The 18,654-nt window shown below is 38.5% G+C and overlaps 1 protein-coding gene across 5 annotated transcripts in view; it reads left to right on the forward strand.

The window, feature by feature from the left end:
• Window positions 1–18,654, forward strand: part of ATP8A2 (ATPase phospholipid transporting 8A2) — a 351,752-nt gene that overhangs the window by 181,209 nt on the left and 151,889 nt on the right. For all 5 annotated transcript variants that reach the window (XR_012634354.1, XM_074915160.1, XM_074915190.1 and 2 more), the window contains exons 26-27: window positions 8,193–8,376; window positions 12,556–12,666. Coding sequence is in view for 4 of the 5 variants with exons in the window: in XM_074915160.1 (XP_074771261.1) it covers window positions 8,193–8,376; window positions 12,556–12,666 (295 nt within the window). In the remaining variant the exon portion in view is untranslated. The remainder of the gene's footprint in view (window positions 1–8,192; window positions 8,377–12,555; window positions 12,667–18,654) is intronic.

Raw genomic sequence — 18,654 nt, forward strand, 5'->3', positions numbered from 1 at the left:
GCAGGTGCTCACTTTGTCTCTCCCAGTTGATCTGTTGGTTTCACCACAGGGCAGAGCCTTGTTAAATGGGCTGATGTGTTTATTAATGGCCATAATCTCAACTGTCACTTAATTTCACCATTAACACCATCATGTGTTGCAGGAGTCTACATGCTCTGTGCAAAACATATGGGTGTTCACTCTTTGTGCATGTCCTCAAGGTTATAGAGGCACTAATCTGTACGTTTTACAGAACTGAATTTTTTTGCTCTGTCATTAGAAAAAGGCAGATTTCTATGCTGCTGGAGAACTGCTCACGCTGATTAGCATGGAAATGAATGTGCCTTAATCAGCTTGGGGTGAGGGAAGCTCAAAATGAATTTGATACATTAGTTTCACTTCAAAAATGTATTATAGCTGTTGCCACTAGTGACCATCATAATTAAAAATGCAAAATAGTCTTCGGTTCAACACTGTGTTTAAGCCAACTCATCACTTTCCAAATCACTCATTTTCCAAAATGAATTTTCCTGTTTAATCTTTGCCACATAAAGCAGGTTGGGGGAAGGGTAGTCAAGACAGAAACAGGCAGGGAGGGATATTGAAGAGGAAGAGAAGGTGCTGACTTGTAACTTAACCCTCTGTTCACTGGGGTGTTTTGTAGTGTATCACACTGCTTAGTACACTGAATCCAGCTTATAAAGAGATTACTTCGTAGTCCTTTGCCTCTGGAGATCATTTCAGTGGCAGTTGTGAATGGCAGATGAGTTGTTAAAATATGGAATGCAAGTGAGAAATTCTCTTGTGATACATATATTTAAAAAACAAAACAAAACAAAACCAACCTTATGAGGCAAAAAAAGTCTGTGATAAAAAGGTACTAAATGAATTGGGGTTTTTCCTTTTCAGAAGACTGTGTATGATTCAGTGGCTTTAGAACTACAAAGAGAGCTTTATATAAAGGAGGTATTTCTATTATATCTAAAGTGATGCAAAAGTAAGTATTTTGGTAACTATTAATTTAAAAAGGACTACCACATGTTCTGTGAACATGTATGTAGGGGCGTATGCATGTGTTTTGACTTAGAGCCATGCCTGGTATCAAAAATACCCTGTACTGGATAACCTGGAATTTAGAGGTAATACACGTTGCTCAAAGTCAAGCAACTGGCACATCAATGAGGCTGAAAAACTGAAGGAAGGAAGATTTGTTTTTTATAGTTATAACAAGGTGAAATGAGACTCCTGATAATTGGAGTAGGATATAAATTTGGACAACTGAAGCAGTTTGGAGGATGACCTGCTCAGGAAAAAAAAATATGGAGAGGTGATATTGCATCTGAAATGACAAAGGATGATGAAACTGTAGTTGTTTTTACAGAAGCCAGTAGAGGTTTGGTAACACTTCCAGTTGTCTGTGTTCAGAAGAGGCAGGCCTGGAAAATTACTGTAGAGAAGAATTAGCAAGAGCTGAAAGTACAGTCAAGAAGCAAGAATTTTAAGAGAAGTGAAGGAAGATGTGATATATCAACCAGGTCAACATTAGGTGCCTCTTGGGAGGAAGCAGGAGTCAAAAAAGAGGAAAAGGAGAGGAAAAGCTTGTATACCTGATAAATTTGAAGGTATTTAGCACTGCAATAACACAAGTTGAGTTTCATCCTGTGTAATTTTATATGTTAGTAGTAGGCTTCTTCATGTGAACTAGTTACTTTCATCCCCCTTTACCTTGGTGGAGAGAAAAGAGCACTTCTAAGGGGAGAAGAGCTATAACCTTAAGGTAGATGTCTGAAATAAGCCAGATGAATTGCACTCCAGATTGCCTGTTTTGCTCCATTGACTGTAAAAGGAGTGTGGTGCTGTTGGTGCAGATAGGGTTGTCTTCATTGGAGGCACTTACATTTAGCTGGATGAATTCCTTTGTGCTTTTTATGAACATTAAACTATCCATCGGTTCACTCAATGCTGCCTCCAAAGTTGTAAGTACTGCACCAGAGCCAGTGCTTGTGAAATTGTGGTTGTTTAGTGGGTGAAGGAGATTCAGAGCACTTGGTAAATGAAAAACATTAGATGTGATGTGTATTTTGAGTTGATAAAATGTGTGTGTGCTTTTGGTCACTCTTCTGTGTGGCTTACTGTGTCACTATGTCTATCCAAGATATCTTGGAGCATCATTACTGTAATTCAAGACTAGTCCTTGTTTGGATGACACATGGTTGAAATCTGCACTTTCATGTGTGTCAGGATATATCAATGTGTAGTTAAAAACTGTTCAGTATGATGTCATGGTAACTTTTCCTTCCTTTATGAGCATTACTGTCAGTGGGGTATTAATTTATCTTGCTTTTTTTTCCTGGGGACCAGTGCATACCCTTAAATGTCAATATTAGAGTTGAGAGCTATCAGTTTCTGGGCTCTCATCCTGGAGATGAGGTCACTGAGCATTTTGAAGTAGTAGTGTATTTTATGATAGTACAGGGTAAAGTCATGTTCACTGCAGTAAAGGTAGGCTCTTAAGGGCCCCTTATGTTGCATTAACAAGGCATTTCAAGGAAGTAGAATATCAAATTAACGTTTTATGTTAAAGACATTAATGTCTTTGTGCTTAATCCCGGTTACAGTGTGGAAGCAGAAGGAGGTAATACTTGAAACAGCTTCCTGCCTTGCCTTCCTGTTGTCACAAATTAACATTAAAAATTTAAAAGTGTGGGTAAGGATGTCTTAAAAGAGTATTTTGTATTGAATTAGGGGTGGGGGAAGTAAGCAATCTTCAACAGAAATGCTCTAGTCTCCTTATTTTTGGAGAGGGGACCACAAACAAAAAATTTGAAAAAAAACCAACACATGTAGGCAGAACACAGTGCTGAGATGTGGTATCAAGCTGTGCCTTGCCCACGTGTGGAAGAGCTTGTGGGGCTGCTTTCTCTTCACGGCCATGTAAGGTGTTCTGGATATAAACTGATCTCTTATAAATTATCTAATCTTTTTCTGCTTGTCTTATAAAAGGACTCCAATAAAGTTTACTTATCTTGTTCTTTATTAATCCTGTCTCTTTTTATATACAGTTCATAGCCTCAGTTGCTAGTCCTCTGGCAGAACCCTGCCTTCATTGGGTCCTTTAGACTTGAATGCAATAAAGGAAACTAAGCATTTTCTGAAATGCTGCAGTTTTTTCCCATCTGTGGTTTAGGTCTATATACTTTGAAGCATCTGCAATGATGCAGTTGTAGTTTAAGGCCTTTGTAAGAAGTATTATTTACAGTAGCTGGTGGTTGCTCTCGTGCATCTGTAACTGCAGTAAACAGATAGGCCCAGGGACAGAACTAAGAAACTGTTTCTCACTTCCCCCTGATAGTATCTTGTGCAGTGTAGCTGACCTGTGTCTCACAGGACTGGTTGTGCTCATTGTGTCCTTCCCATCCTATTTGTGACTGCATCTATCTTGATATATTAGATGGAGTCTGGGAATAAGAGAGATAACTGCCTTGCCAGATTACAAAAGGTGCAGTGGAGGAATTCATTGATTTAAATCAGTTGCAGTATATTGAAAATTGAAGTTAAAGCTCTATTGTATTAGTTTGCTTGGTTAAAATGGATTTTTTTTAATTTTTTGCTTTTACTTTGAGATTTTAAGAATTTTGCTACCAAAGTGTGTTTCTAAATAAAATGTTTGATAATTATTTTTGAGAATATCACCACTTCACTGGATTTTTTTTTTTTGGTGTGTATAAAATCTTTCAGTGAAAGATGACAGCTGATTTAAATTTGTGAATTGCTTTGGTTGTCCCATAAGTACTCCTGATGAAAAAAATTGAACTGGAATATCCTCCATCTGTGTCTGAATTTTCTCCTTAAAGAAATAAAGCAAGCCTGAGCAAACCTTTCAGCAAAGTGCTGAGTAGAATCATAGAATATCTCAAGTTGAAAGGGACCCATAAGGATCATAAAGTCCAGCTCCCTACTCCTTGCAGGACTACCTAAGCCTAAACCATGTGAGTAGAACTTTTCTGAACAGACAAAAATGCATCAGGTAGGAAGTTTGCTCATAAATATGTGTACCCAGTGGAAAAGCAAATGCAGACTGAAGGATTAAAGCCATTGGGAAGCTATTTACAACATCCTCTGTGGAAATCAGCTGGGCTACTGCTCTGTGAGGTTTTTTCTTGAGGTTTCTCAAAGTATGAGAGGGACCTTAAATCCATAAGGAAACTATGGAAGGAGACAGGAGTGAGTAGTTTGCAGATAAATACTTACTGTATTGTTACTATCAGGAAGTACTTTGAGTGACCTGAGGATAATTAGGTCCCTGTCTTTCTGAGGGTCCCTGGCTCTGGGCTGCATGTCTGTCTCAGCTTCTTCCCAAGCTATAGTGCTTTGTGCCTTTTCTTGCTTCCACCCATCCTGTGACAGAGGAAAGCAATACGATACCAACACGTTGGTCATTTCATTCAGGATGGAAGCTGCTTTCTGTATTAATCTGTTAAAGACGCTGATAAAGACTAACCAGGTTTGAGACTGAGTAGAATCTTCATTTTTACATATTGGTTTTTAGCCTCTCAAGAGCAAGTCTACTTCAAGGGACTCCCAGAGGTGGGCAAGTAGCAGGTCTGCTGTATGGCTGACACTTTATGCATTCCTTCCATCATCCTTGATCACTTCATATTGCACAGCCAAATGTTGAATGCTAAACACTTTATAAAGATACAGTCCTGACCCCAGACTCTCTGCTGCCTGAGGAGGTTAAATTCAGATTATCAGGGAAGCAGTTTGAGCAAGAATCTGAAGACAATCCAGTAGCTATAATTGTGTCATTTGAAACCTGACTCTTCCCCCACCCCCCCACCCCCCCCCGGAATATGCCTAAAAAGAGAATCATTCTAGACTAAGTTGGTTGTATCTGTTGTCAAAGATGCTTTTGAGCAGAGACAGTAAAGAATTTATGTATATAAAAAAAAAAAGAACTCTTTTGAGTTCTACTCTAAAATTTTTTATAAGAAGCATTGCTGTTTGACCAGTGAATGAATACATGAGTAAGCAGAAGATTTTGATGCAACTAATGTTTTGCTCACATCTTAATTCTTATTTGGGTGTATGTCAAGGCAAGACTTAAATCTTGATATTGCTGAAGTGAGCTCTGCAGTGAAAGCCAGAGAAGTTCCACTGAATGATAATCACCAATACTTGTCTGTCACTGCAAAATTTTTCCCTGAAGTTGGCAGTTCTTGTGCTTGTGCTTTTTACTTTGAACTGATGCATTTGTCCAGGAATCTTTGTGAACTTGGGTATTCCTCCTGCCCTTCCAAGATATCACCTGGGGGAAGATGCAGGTTAATAGTGTTCTATGCTGTAATCTTCCAGTTATTCATGTAGACAGCCTATCAAATGTGCAGAAATGAACTGCAGCTCTGATCATCTGGCTAAGGGGATTAATGTCAGTTAATGCAGTGTGTTGGTACCAAATGGATTACATGAAGTAGAAGACGTTTGGAAGCTGAGAGAGAGAGAGTTGGAAGAGCAGAGGGAAGTAAAACCCCTCAGGAAATTACGAGGCATCTCAATTTGCAACTTCTGTAGTTAATGTAACATGTACAGCAAAACGTGTTCTCTGGAGTTTGGGGCTGTACTTGGGGGGGGGTGTCAAAGAGAATGCTTCCTATAAAGCTTGTGTTTATTCTAAACAACTATCATCATGTAACACCTTGTACTGATAGATTTAATAATCTTAAACCAAGTGCAGAAATATTTTTTTTTGTGTTTATGTCTCTAGTGTTTCCGGTAGCTCATTTAACATATAAAGATGATAGTCTTTAACTAGGCATTCTATAATGGTGGGTTTAATTAACTTCCATCATGAAAGTTAAAGTATGCTCTATGTACATTATGTAGTAGTTGATAGAAATGTTTATATTGAGGCATTTTGTTGATTTGACCAATAATGAGTCATTAATGGCAAAGTTGATTTAAAATCTGAAGCCACACCTATACTGCAGGCACAGAAGTGAATACAGGATGTATTAGCTTGCCTGACATGTTGCAGCTAAACTGCACTAGAACAAGTTTGAGCATCTCTGCCATATTCTGATCGTGTGTGAAGTGTCTGTAGACAAGCTGCTAGTTGAAATTACAGAATCAGAGATGCTGTTCACAGTCTGTCTTGTTTCATTCCCCTGTTACTTTAAGCGTATTTGAAACATGGAACTTCTTGGCTATTTCTACTGCCATGTAACTGAAAAACTAGATGAATGCAGACTGGACTCCTGAGAGATGTGTGTGACTGAGGAGGATGTTAGCAGATATGCACAGTGCTCAGCTGCAGTGAAGTAATTGCATGAGGGGAATGCCAAAAGTGTATGATCCTGTGTGCTGGAGGTGCCCCTGGGGCTGGTAATGGGGGTCTGTGCACTTGTCAATCCCACTCCTCCAGAACTGGCTTCAAGTTCCTCTGGAGTTCCCATTTTATGGCTTGAAGTTCTTGCTCACTCCTTATTCTGTGCTTTAGTATTTTGTTATGTGAATATTAGGAGGCAGGGCAAAGAGAAGAGTGTGTATGTATGAGAGAAGCTAAAATGTGATGCAACCTATATTCAGATCTGCTTTGTAATTACAAGCCAACATCTTTGATGCACCATAGGTTGGTTAGTGTGTTGGGGTTTTGTGTTGGTAATTTAACTGAGGCCCTACAGTGCCAAGTGGTGTTTTCATTGCTGTGTAGTTGAGTGCTTAATAAATCTATCAAGTGGTATTAAGTAAATGTTATGGCCAGTCAACTTTTTCCTGTTTTCAGCTTTTAGGAACAGGACAGCTGCTAGACTTTTCAGGTGGTTTATTTCACATGTGAATTTTGAGTCCAGCAAATTTTTCTTAGGAACTCTTTCTCCCCAATTTACTCATCAAGTTATTTTAAGAGGTGATCAGCACTAAACAAAATCAAGGCCATAAAGCAAAATGCTGAACAAGATAATTCTGCTTTTTTTTGATCAGCATTAATCCAGCCGGGTGTATTAAAAGGCTATGTAAGTTGCTCCCACAGGATGTAGATTCTGGAAAAAATGCCGTGTAAAAAACCTGTCTCCCCCATTCCCCATTCTCCCCCTATTTTAATAGTAAAGCTTTTTGCTATCAGTTACATTCTTTCAGTTGAGTGTTATGTGGCATATTTGAGATGTGGAAAAGTTTTGTCTAAAGCTTTATTTAAGGCAGTATAAAATAATTTGGAACTTTAAGTAAAACTGATGGGGAAAGGATTTTGGGTTGTTTGTACAGATGGGGTTAGAATGGAAATATTTAATCTACATGTAGGTATTTCCAGAATACCTCATATGATTTGGTAACTTGATCCACCTTTTCCATGAAAAAAGGGGCATTTTGGGTGTCTTATCCAATTTAGTAACCTATTCATGAGTATTTTTCCACTTCTGCCTGGTTTAGACTAGTTGAACTCCATTGAATTCCATGAATTTTTACTGAACTGGAACTGATGTAAAAAAAGAAAAGGATCAGGTTAAAGTAATTACCAATAAGTGATAAGAATATTCAGATGTCATGGAGTCAGTCTTTTGTTTTTGAATTGGGACTCAATAAGATCATCACTGAAATCAGAGTTGCACCAGCATACAAGGCATATCTGAGATCAGGCAAAGGCTTTATTTTTTCCGATCCTAACTGTTTAGTCTGAGATTGGAAAGATGTCCTGGCAAGTGGGGAAGTAAAGCTGGAGGAGAGAGAGTAAGGTAAACCTGCAGTACCTTTTGCCAAACCATTGAAAATGTCTCTGGGTTTACTCTGATTGTATTAGTGGTCTTTCTCCTCCTGGATGGAGATGCATTCTTGACAGACAGGGAAGCCTGAGGTGTTTATCTGTAAACCGTCGTAGTTGAAGAGGAAAATCCCTTCTCCGTTGTTGTTAATATAACATCACTGGTGTATGCCAAAGTGTATCAGGTGGGGCTGGGGGAGGAAAACAAAGCTTTAACATCTTTCATATCTGTTTGGTCTCTTTCATAAATACAAGCAAGTAGATAAATGTGAAACTATTTTTAAAGCTACTTTCTCCTTCTGAAATAGTTTGGCACAGGTTCTGAAGCGTAGTTGTTGAATAAAGAAACCTCCCAGCAACTGCCCTTTGATTACTTCTAAATGTAGATTACAGCTGTCCTTTTGAGAAAGGCACATAGCTCAGCATGTGAGAAACTGACACCTTTTTCTCTCCTTTTCAGAGTATCTCCTCTACAGAAGTCTGAAATAGTAGACATGGTCAAGAAACACGTCAATGCCATAACACTTGCCATTGGGGATGGTGCCAATGATGTAGGAATGATCCAGACAGCTCACGTTGGAGTGGGGATCAGTGGCAATGAGGGCATGCAGGCAACCAATTGCTCGGATTATGCTATTGCACAGGTCAGAGGCAAAAAGAACAACTGCCATATTCTGTTGTCAGCCATGCGTTGCGCGGCTGGGTAGTACTTGATGGCTTCTCTTAGCCTTCAAGCCAGGAGCATCTCTGCTCGTTTCCTTTTCAAGGCAGCTGTCTGAAGCAGCTGTTGGGATGTATTTTGGGGATTCATTATTATGATTTTGTACTCTTCAGGGCAAAATTCCACCTCCCTTCATTCCTCCTGACAGCTGTGCAATGTCTTGGTTCTTCAGTAATCAGGGAGAAGCACTTTGTGATGCTTACGTTAACATGCTTTTGAGTGTAATGTCTGTTCATGCAAGCTCTTTTCTGTTATTTTGAGTACACATTATAACCAGGTGTGTGAGTTTGGCTGTTCAGAAATTCTTATTTTGAGATGTCTCCTTCATTTGTATGCTCCCCACCCCCATAAGGTATCCAAGAATTTGTCACAGTTCTAGAGAGCTGTCCAGTGTTTTCATATTAGGTATGTTATGTTGCATGTTGAGTGAGTGCTCACAACCTTATCCCATCAAATTCAACAATGATTACTTCAGCTAAAGAGGACAGTAAAAACCCTTTTCTGTTTTACTGAAGAAACCAAGATGTAGAATAAAGACTTAAAGAAACATAAGAAAGGAAGTGCTTCAGTTGCTGGACATCTTCTGAATGTTATTTCCAGCTGAGGTGCTCTATGTGTGTGTTTGAGACTGGTCACCGGCAAGAACAGATGGAGCTGACAGGAAGCAGAGATGATCCAGTGTCTCCTCTGTTCTGTGAGCATCACCTGAGGTTCCCTTCTGGCAGGATGTAGGTAGATTTGCTCTACCAAGTGATATGAAATATTACTATCTTTTGATAGTTCCAGTAGAGAGTGAGGTTTTGAAAAGGCATGGGTAATGCTGCTGTTTGCACAGATAACTGTTTATTGTGTTAACCCTGCTGTGAAGCAAAGTGACAGTCTTGTATTGCTGCTCTGATCTGTGGTTGGGTAAAGCACTTGGTTTCAGGCTTGAATAACTGAGACATTTATCTTCAAAATTTTAGGCTGTTTTATTGAGAGCTTATTCTGTCATAAACAGTACCATATTCTAAATACATAGCTTTATAGGAACTGCCATAATCATAAAGTCTGTGGTATCTTGTAATGTCTTCCTCATTAATTTCTATAGACTATCTATTGCTTCTGCTGTATAACTTAATTGAATGCTCTTTACTTAGACTTCCTCAGATCATTTATTACTTCCATTTTAATAAGTAAGCATAAGCAGTGAGAGTGTTGTCAATAGAGGGCCCTACGCACTTAATTCCTTTTCTGTTAGTTGCAGTAACATTAAACCAGAAGAAGTAATTCCCTGTTTGTGTTGCTTCTGCATTAACTAAAACCCCTGTCTCTGAATTTAGTGTTAGAATGTGGAAGTGACTTGCTCTTGGTTTAAATTCCAGTTAGGGAGTTACCGACAATAGCAATGAATCTTAATTCAATATGAAATAAAAGCTTATCACACCATCACAGAATTTTAACTTTCCAAAATTAGTCAAACACTGTGGAACTGCATTTTTTTGTGATTGTGTAGAAGAGCTTTGTGCTGATTGGAAAGCATACCAAGAAATCCCTCTTGTAAAGGAGACTAATACTGTATGGTAATATGTGTTTCAAAAAAAGTATTCAGAAGAAAAACTTGATCCCCATGAGGTGTATTTCTTTCAGTGGAGATATATAACTACCATTGAAGTGTTACTGTATGCACATGACTTGAAGGCAGGGTATGTTCTTCTTGAGTAATTTAAGACAACCACTACAATGTGGCATCTCATGTTCAAATAGTATTTCAAATGCAGTGGTGCCAGAAGTAGGCACTTAGGGAAGAGAAAGTCTCTATATAGACTTGTTGAGGATTCCAGGGGAAATCAAAGCATAAACTAAACAAAAATAAAAAGGCAACTTTTGTCTTACTCTACTTCAAATAACTTCCACAGGTGCAAGGAGCATCTGTTTGAATCATTCTTTTCCCTTGAAATGATATTTTACGAGTGATCCATATTTAGAGAATTCTCTAATATAATGATAATAATCTAATGACCTGTTTAGAGAGACAGTAGGAGAATTGAATCACGTTTTCTCTCAGTAAAAGACTTTATTATCTTAACCCAGAGAGCATCTGGTGTCTAGGGACTGTTTCCTAACTAGGGAAACTTCTTAAACAAATTTATATGCTTCATTGTTCTTCTTTGGGAAATTTGGCTTGCATTTTGAATGCATCTTCACTGTCCTAACACCCCAACATGGCATCATGTCATCCTTTAGTCAAGGTGGAGGGTATCTTTTTAAAAGATAATCTCTGTAATAAAAAAAGTTATGCTAGGGTTGATATAGAGAAAACTATGAAAACTTAGAGAATCTGTTTTGCAGTTAGGCTGGCCGGGTACTTGTAATGTTCCCTTCTGATTTAAAACTCCGTAAATACAGCAGTGTCTGAACAAGGGCAGTGTTGTAGAGCCCTATCCCTGCAGTTGCTCAGGTATGCCACTAGCTGTGCATTTGCCTAATTGCAGTGACCAGCATCAAAACAAACTTAATTCCTTGCTGCATCTCAACAGGACACGTCTCCAGTGTGAACAGGCACGGACCTGTATTATTTAGGTTACGAATATCTTCCTTGCTTTGTTATGCAGTGCACTCATTTTCATGAGAGCACAATTAAGAGAGCAGTTAATGGTAGGATTTGTCCTTGCCTTGAGCTCTAGAGAAGACCACATCTGAGGTGGTCACACAGACTCAGCACAGAGAGAAGTTTTCAGGCTGTGTCTAGCTACTCTCTACAAGAGGTGTTTGGGGTGACTTGTCAGGACACAGTGGCAAGTTTCCCATCACTGCTGATGTGTTTTGTTAGTGAATTTTGATGAGGAAAGTTATAGCTGTGCTGCATATTAACTGAGGCATTGGGTGTCTGGTAGGTCAGCTGCTCTTTTGTGAGTGTCCCACTTCCAGTCCTGACCAAGTTGGGCAGAGACTGAACCGTGAAGCTTGGTTCACTTCTATTTTCTCCTTTCTTGCTGGCATACCCTGAAAAATCTGAGTTGCAGATGCATGGGAGAGAGGCTGTTCTTACAGGATTTGTGATTCAGTGATTTCAGTGCTGCAAATCATGAGAGCAGAGCTATCTCATGATAGTCTTAATTCATTACTGTAGCTTTCAATTTCAAGTAAGTTTTGGTTAAAATAAATTATCTAGAATCTAAAATTTAGAAGTCAACCTCTGCCTATCAGTCAAATCACTTTGTGGAAAAGGAAGGAAAGGAGATAATGGTCACACCTGAGTGTCCAAGAACCCTACAGGTACACACATGCTGAATGGTAAATCTAGTAACCAGTTTAAGCTGTCTGTGACTGGACAAAAAAGGAATGCTGCAGGCCACAAAAAAGTTCACTGACAAAGCCAAGACTAGAAAATTATACGTTTCCTAGGCTGCATTGTGAGACTACTTCTGTAAAAGTCCATTCTCAAAACTGGTGAACTGAGAAGCTGTAGCTGTGGTTCAAACCAGCATTAAAAGGTATCCATTTTTACAAGATTCATTTACTTGCTCTTTTTGGCAAATGCTTCTTTTTTCTTTATACAGTATTTTAGGTGCTTTGTATAACACATGATTGCATACATTTTGTGGGCTGAAAATGTTAATGTAAGCATTCTCTGTGAAAGACTCTACGCATATATTTTTCCACTTGTGTTCCACCCTTGTGCATTTTATTTCAGCTCAAGACAGTTCTAATTACCAGACTGTACATTTAACACAGTGAACCTTGCAAGCTCTCAAACACAGGAATCTTCTTTGACCATGGACTTGAGAGTTAACATTTATATTCAATACATAGGGCTATATTATGTTAACTTCGCTTGATTTTGCTATCAGGATAGTAATACTAATTGAAGACTTCTTGATGTTTAAAGCCAGTGAAGACCAGTTAAAAACATTCAGAGGTTCTGTTACAAAAAAGGCTTTTCCTGTAACTATTAAGTGTTGTTTTTTGCCTGTATGTTCTGTGAAGCTATTTAATTATTGTGCTTGAAGAACAGCTCTCATAGCTGATAGGAGGTTTTTTCTGAGGGCTGAGGTTTACTTTAGCAATTTTTTTTTAAAGAGTTCTTCATATATGTAGAAACCTGTTTTCTCTCTTCCAGTTTTCCTACTTGGAGAAGCTGTTGTTGGTCCATGGAGCTTGGAGTTACAATCGAGTAACCAAGTGTATACTGTATTGCTTCTACAAGAATGTGGTTTTATATATTATTGAGGTAAGAGGAACTAAATTTGAGTCTTACTGTTGCTTACTCCTCAAGTCATCTCTTACAAAAACTCATCCAAATTGATTGAGGCGAAAGGAGTGATTTTTTTAATTTTTTTTTCCATGTTTAACAACTTAAAATTTTGTTTCCTTTCTCAGATTAAGTTAGTTCACTTGGATCTTTTAATGTTTGCAAAAGGAAATCTGAAGGCTTCAGTACAGTTGAAGCCTTGGATATAACATGTCAGGGACCAAGTTAATTCCTTGTGCACAAATGTCCTTATTGAAAGCTGCTTTGTATTCCTGGAAACTTTTAAACTAGTTCTTATAAATATAAAACTTGAATTTTGGGCTAGAATTAAATCAAAAGTTCATTTAATAGAATGGGGAAGAACTCTATAGCCAGATAAACTAGGCAAGAATTACAGCTGTTGCTTCAAAATTGTAAAGGCCGTAGATGGAACTGAAATTAGCTTGCATTGGTTTTTGGAAAGAAAGGACATAATTTTGCCCTACAATGCCAATGAAATTATAAAATTAATCAGGTTGATTTAATAATATTTAAATGTAACTAAATGTGTTGTGAAAAACTAATTGCCTGAAGATGTTAAGTAGTGAAACTGGGTCTTGAAGAGGGCTGAATACTATTATGAACATTTAATACATTGCATTTCAGCCTGCATAGATAGTTCTTGTGCTTCAGGATGTGGTCTTGAGTCTAAGAAGGATCAGGAAGGGATTCTTACTGTGTGCTGTTGCCTGTTAAACATACGAGGAAGTTACTCAAGTGACCAATCTGTTGAGTTCCAAGTGGTCACTTGGTACAGCAATTTCCACATTGTTCATCAGTTTTATTGATATATGTCTGTGTATATATTAGGTTTTCTGTTTCATTTTACAATTAAGTAGAATTGAATGAGGTTAACAGATAAGCAAGTTAGAACATTTAGAACTAGGCAGCTAGTTACATTGGTTACAGGACATATTAATGTTTTAATATTCAGTGAATCATATCATGGTTAGTGTGTGTACAGCTGATCCCTGAGGGTCTCGTCATCTTTTATGCATGGTATTAGGCTCTTAGAGAACAAACATTCTCCACTAACTTGTTCCATTTTTCCTGTGCTACCTATTGCTGAATTAGCTGTTGGCTGTCATGCTTTCAACTCAGATTTGTCTGTTTACTGCAGGAGAGTTACAATATGCCATTAAAATAATGGCAGTGTTTTGCTGTAATGACTGAGAGCAGGATGGTTGAATGATATACAGTATGCTAGATTTGTGAAATAACACAAGGAGTTGATTTTATCATAAAATTTAAGCATACATATCTTGACTGCGTTCCAATTATTTCACCAGATTTTTAGCCAAATTTAAATCCGTGTTCCTGAGATTTTACAGGTGTGTTCTCATCCTAGTGTAGAAGCCACTTTCACAGCTCTGAGACAAATTTAGCACACTTAAGTAGTTAAGTTTTGGTTCATGTTTTACTTTATGAAATAGTCCTTAATGTGACTTGGGCTGTTTATAACTCATGTTTTTAATAAGATTTTTAGGTGCTGTTGGAGAGAACAATTATAATCATTATTGTGGAAAATAAATAAATAATTTAAAGACTTTTTCTAGTGCTTTTCTTACTGAGCATGGGAATTCTTCAGAAAATGCCTGACAGCTTCATGATTGCCTTCTAGGATACTTTTCTCCATTTCAAAATTAGTTTTGAAAGTCTTGCTTCTTGCCCATTGTAGCACTGTGTGTCTTTGCTTCATTTACCATAGTCTGACAAGTAAATTAAGGTCTGTATCAAATGTTTTATGGGTAAATTATGCCTTCCCATGTGAGCAGCTGCAGAGGAGGCTGCAGACAGGTGAAGGTCTCCGGGACCTCCAGCCTGAGGTAGCTCAATCATCTTACCATAGGGAGGAATTTTATTAGCTACAGATATCACTGTATGATATATAAAAAGCAAATCTGCTCTGAGAATGTGAAGTCAGATGTTGTCTTCACTGTATTAGTCTGTGTTGAGTTCTTTCTGCATACTGTACTGAGGCAAATGAGCTTTTGTGTCTTGTGATTTTCTTGACCAAGGGTGGGAGTCAGTTCCATCTAACACCTAGCCACTGAAAAATGTGCAACGAGCTTCAGCCCTGTGTGTACGTTACCCCTCTGTGCCTGTGCTGCATAGAAGTTTGGAGAATGTTTAAGGCTTAAAGTAGGTAAAGTGACAAAAGAAATCTTGTAGACTTGCAGCAGTGGGAATTGCTCAGTTTGGTTTTAGTTCTCCAGTGAGTTTGCTTTAGTAGTGGCCTTAAGGAACTTGTGTTCCAAAACTGTATAAAACTAGCCAAATTGTCTGGAAACTGGAGACACAAATTCTGGTATCCTGGGGATGCAGGGGAGAGAGAGGAGTTCTCTAATTCCCTTCATATCTTCACACAAAGAAAGCTGAGTTGTTTTGTATTTCTGCTGTGAGGCTTGGGAGCACTGATCAATTTGTGGTATGGAGTGATGCTCATCAAAGAGAAGCTCCATGAGGGAATAAATCCTTCAACTTGAGAGGACGGTAGTTGAGTGCCCAGCACTCCTGCACTGTTGCCTGTTATGATTGTTTCCCAATGCTCTGGACAAGTTTAATATTTACCTATACTTTCTGCTTGGATGTGTGGTATATGGGGAATATTCTTTTAGCATAGTAATGAAAAAGGGATTTGAACTTGAACTACTTTCAAAGTTAATCTTCTAAAGGATTGTGCTGAGTAAATATTTATAGAGTTGAATCAAAAAGCACCAGTGAATATGACTGTAAGTTTTACCTTTGTTACTGTATCTGTTTTATTTCAATGAAGCTTCAACACCTGAGGAATAAGTATAGTAAGCCTTATGTAAATGAATTTTGCAGCAGTGAAGCACTGGGGCTCCTCATAACTTTTATTCCCTGATACTTTCCAAATATTGGAGAGAAATAAGAGATGGTACTTAGGCTTAGCACACAGAACATCTGGACCAACTTGCAGAGGCACACATTAAGATTAAACATAAGTTAATTAAATAATGGTAAATGCTACAGAAGAGTAGATTGCTGTTTCCTTTCCTAGCATCCCAACATTGGTATATTAAAACCTGTAATACACTTAGAAGTTCATCCTGATGCCAATCACTCTTATACCAGGAGGATCTGAACTGTGGCATCTTTGAAACATTAAATTTCATCATCTTTCCTTCAGCTTCTGGGAAAAGTGGGAATTAAAGTACAGAATTTGGGATTTGGTGGAAAGTGTACTCGGGTGACTGGTGTCATGGACTTTGCTCCGAAGAGGTGCTATTGGGTTAAGGCTGGTGCCTACCTTACTGCAATGGCCAATTCTCTGTGGAGACAGAGTCTCCAGGAAATGTGTTTTCAGCTGCTTTGACAATGACTAAAATGTGTGCCCATATTGGGACAATTTCATGCAGGTAGAGAGCTAATATAGCGGAAGGCAGGCCTTGTAGTCTAGTGATTGCAGGGGAAATGGAGACAAGAGTGTATTTTACCTCTTCCTTGATTAGGCCTTCCGAAGTGGTTTGTTTTTTTTTTTAAGAGCTGAATTTTAAGTCATCAAAGTGATAAAGCTCAGTGAAGTCTGAGAAGATTTTGATTTGGCGTAACAGCTGGAAACTCAGTGTTGCTCTCCTTCCTCTGACCTGATCTCTCTTTCCTTTTGCATTTCCTTATCATCATGCTCCTGCCATTCTCTTAATTTCCCCTCTTGATTTTTGAAAATACAAACCCCAGTAAAATATAAATCAGAAGCAGAAAAAGAAGTGGGTCCTGGCAAGTCAAGTCCTTTCAGTGTGATTCTTGAGCCCTTGCATATCACTGCTGTCAAGCTTTTTCAGGGTGTCAAGTTTGGGTTCCTGCACTTATGCTCTTGCTTATCAGCTGAGGGGTGCAAAATCAAGCCTTTCCATCTACAGAGCTGGTTGACAGATTAATTGGTGCCACTTTCCCACTCTGACTGGCTCTGCTGGGTCTGTCCTACCAGTGGCAAGGCTATCTACATAGAAAGCTGCCCAGATGGCTTCAGGGATGAAATGTAAATGTGAAGCTCTCTTTTTGGTGTCCATTTCTGTATTTCCCATGTCTGGCTGTAGTAGCAGTGTGCACTAAAGCTGTTACTGGGGAAAGTCCAATCATTCGGCATCATCCTGAAGCAGAAGGTTAGTGACAGGGTTCTCGCTTTTACAGATGTGCAGACAGATACCTGGGCATCATTACAAAATGCCGTCTCATTCAATTATTTATGTAGTTGGCTTTAAACTGAGTAGTGAAACAAAAGATCTGTTTCACATCTGTTGAGCAGATATATTTCACTGGAGATGATATGAAGTTGACCTGATGATATCAGAGCTTTGAAATACAGCCCATTTCAAATGTAAAAGAATATAGGAATGTTGCTTTCATGTCATGCTTGGAGAAGTACAAACACAGCAAGATCAAAGGCAGTATCAGAAATACCAGGTAAGAGTTCAAGGCATTTGGGAATGGTTCTGTGGAAACAGTAGCATGGAAGATAGCTATCAGACCAAGACAGTGTGCAGGAAAAATGTGCTCAGTACTTCACTAGAGCATGTTGTTTATCTGGAACGTACTTAATATGAAGTGCTCTTGTATTATATATTGCAGGCTGTATGGGGGAGGCGGGGGAATAGATAGTCCCTTTGTCAAGGTCTGGCAGTGTCGGGCCATGACAGAGAAATGAATGGCAAGTGGGAAGGGGTAAGTGTAGTATTCATACCCTGACACTGCATTGTTTTCTTTTTTTTCCTTAAGAATCCAGAGATAGGTTTTAAGTCCAGATTGGAAAGCTTTTCCTTTGTGGAGTCTGAGAGGGAAATCTTACATGTGAGCAGTGTTAAACAAGATAAATGTACTAAAGAACAAAGCACCAGGATCATAGTTTCTCTTTTAGAGTTGAATTTTAAAGTCTTAAAAGCTCTGAGTAAACACAATGCCTAGATAAACATGCTTTCAAAAAAGTGGTGATTTTTGTGACTCCAGCAAGGGCTGGTAATAAAAGCTGTGAAGTGTTCAACACGCTCTTAGTGGTCACCACTTCAGAATGGCCGATAGCACAAGCTGTGAAAGCGCAGATGAAATGTTGCTGCTTGAGACGTTTTATTTCTTTTTCCTGTTGTCATGCTTTCCTGTCAAACACAACAGGAATTTTTAAAAGTATGAAAAGCAGACACTGGAATTTTAGCCCTTTTATCAGAATGGCATGCAGAATTGATTTTATTTGATATGATACTAAAAAATATACAGCTCTAATGCTTCTTATACACGATTTATGTAATCTGACTTTTACCTACATCCCTGTGCTTTCTGTTTCCAATTGACTTTGCAACTCTGAGGGCACACCCAGGCAATAGAAAACCTCAAGCATGGGGACTTTTGCAATGAGTTGAGGACTGAATTGCAGTAAGTGTTGTAAAAAGCAACTCTGTTAAAAGATAAGAGCAGTATTTTCTCTGTGTTAAGAATAAGAACATCTGATTGTAAGATTCTCTAACAGGGTAACAAAAATACAGGTAGCTAGCTGTCTTGTCATGCTTATGTATTAAAATTCTGTTGCCTGTTCAAATACTTCAAATGCAGTAGGCGTTTAGTAGTTGTTACTTCCATGTGCATATATATGCATTGATGTGGTAAGCTTATAACAATGCTGTATCATGATGAAGCAAAACAGGAATGTTTGTGTGATTTCCTTTTTATGTAATTTGGATATCTGGCTTTTGAATTCTCACAAATATATGCACATCCTGAATAAGTAACTTGTTCTGTGTGGACAGGTGCTTTCATATAGGCAAAAGGTGGGATTCAGTGTCCTTAAGATTTTTCAGGTGTAAAATTAGATGCTTGAGAGAAACGTAAGTAGTGTCCATGTAGATGGTGTTTATGGATGCTGTGGGGTCATGGAGAGCAGTATGGGACTGACAGGTGTGCCACAGGACCTGCCAA

This window comes from Athene noctua, chromosome 1 (assembly GCF_965140245.1).
Source record: "Athene noctua chromosome 1, bAthNoc1.hap1.1, whole genome shotgun sequence".
Classification (NCBI taxonomy): Eukaryota; Metazoa; Chordata; class Aves; order Strigiformes; family Strigidae; genus Athene; species Athene noctua.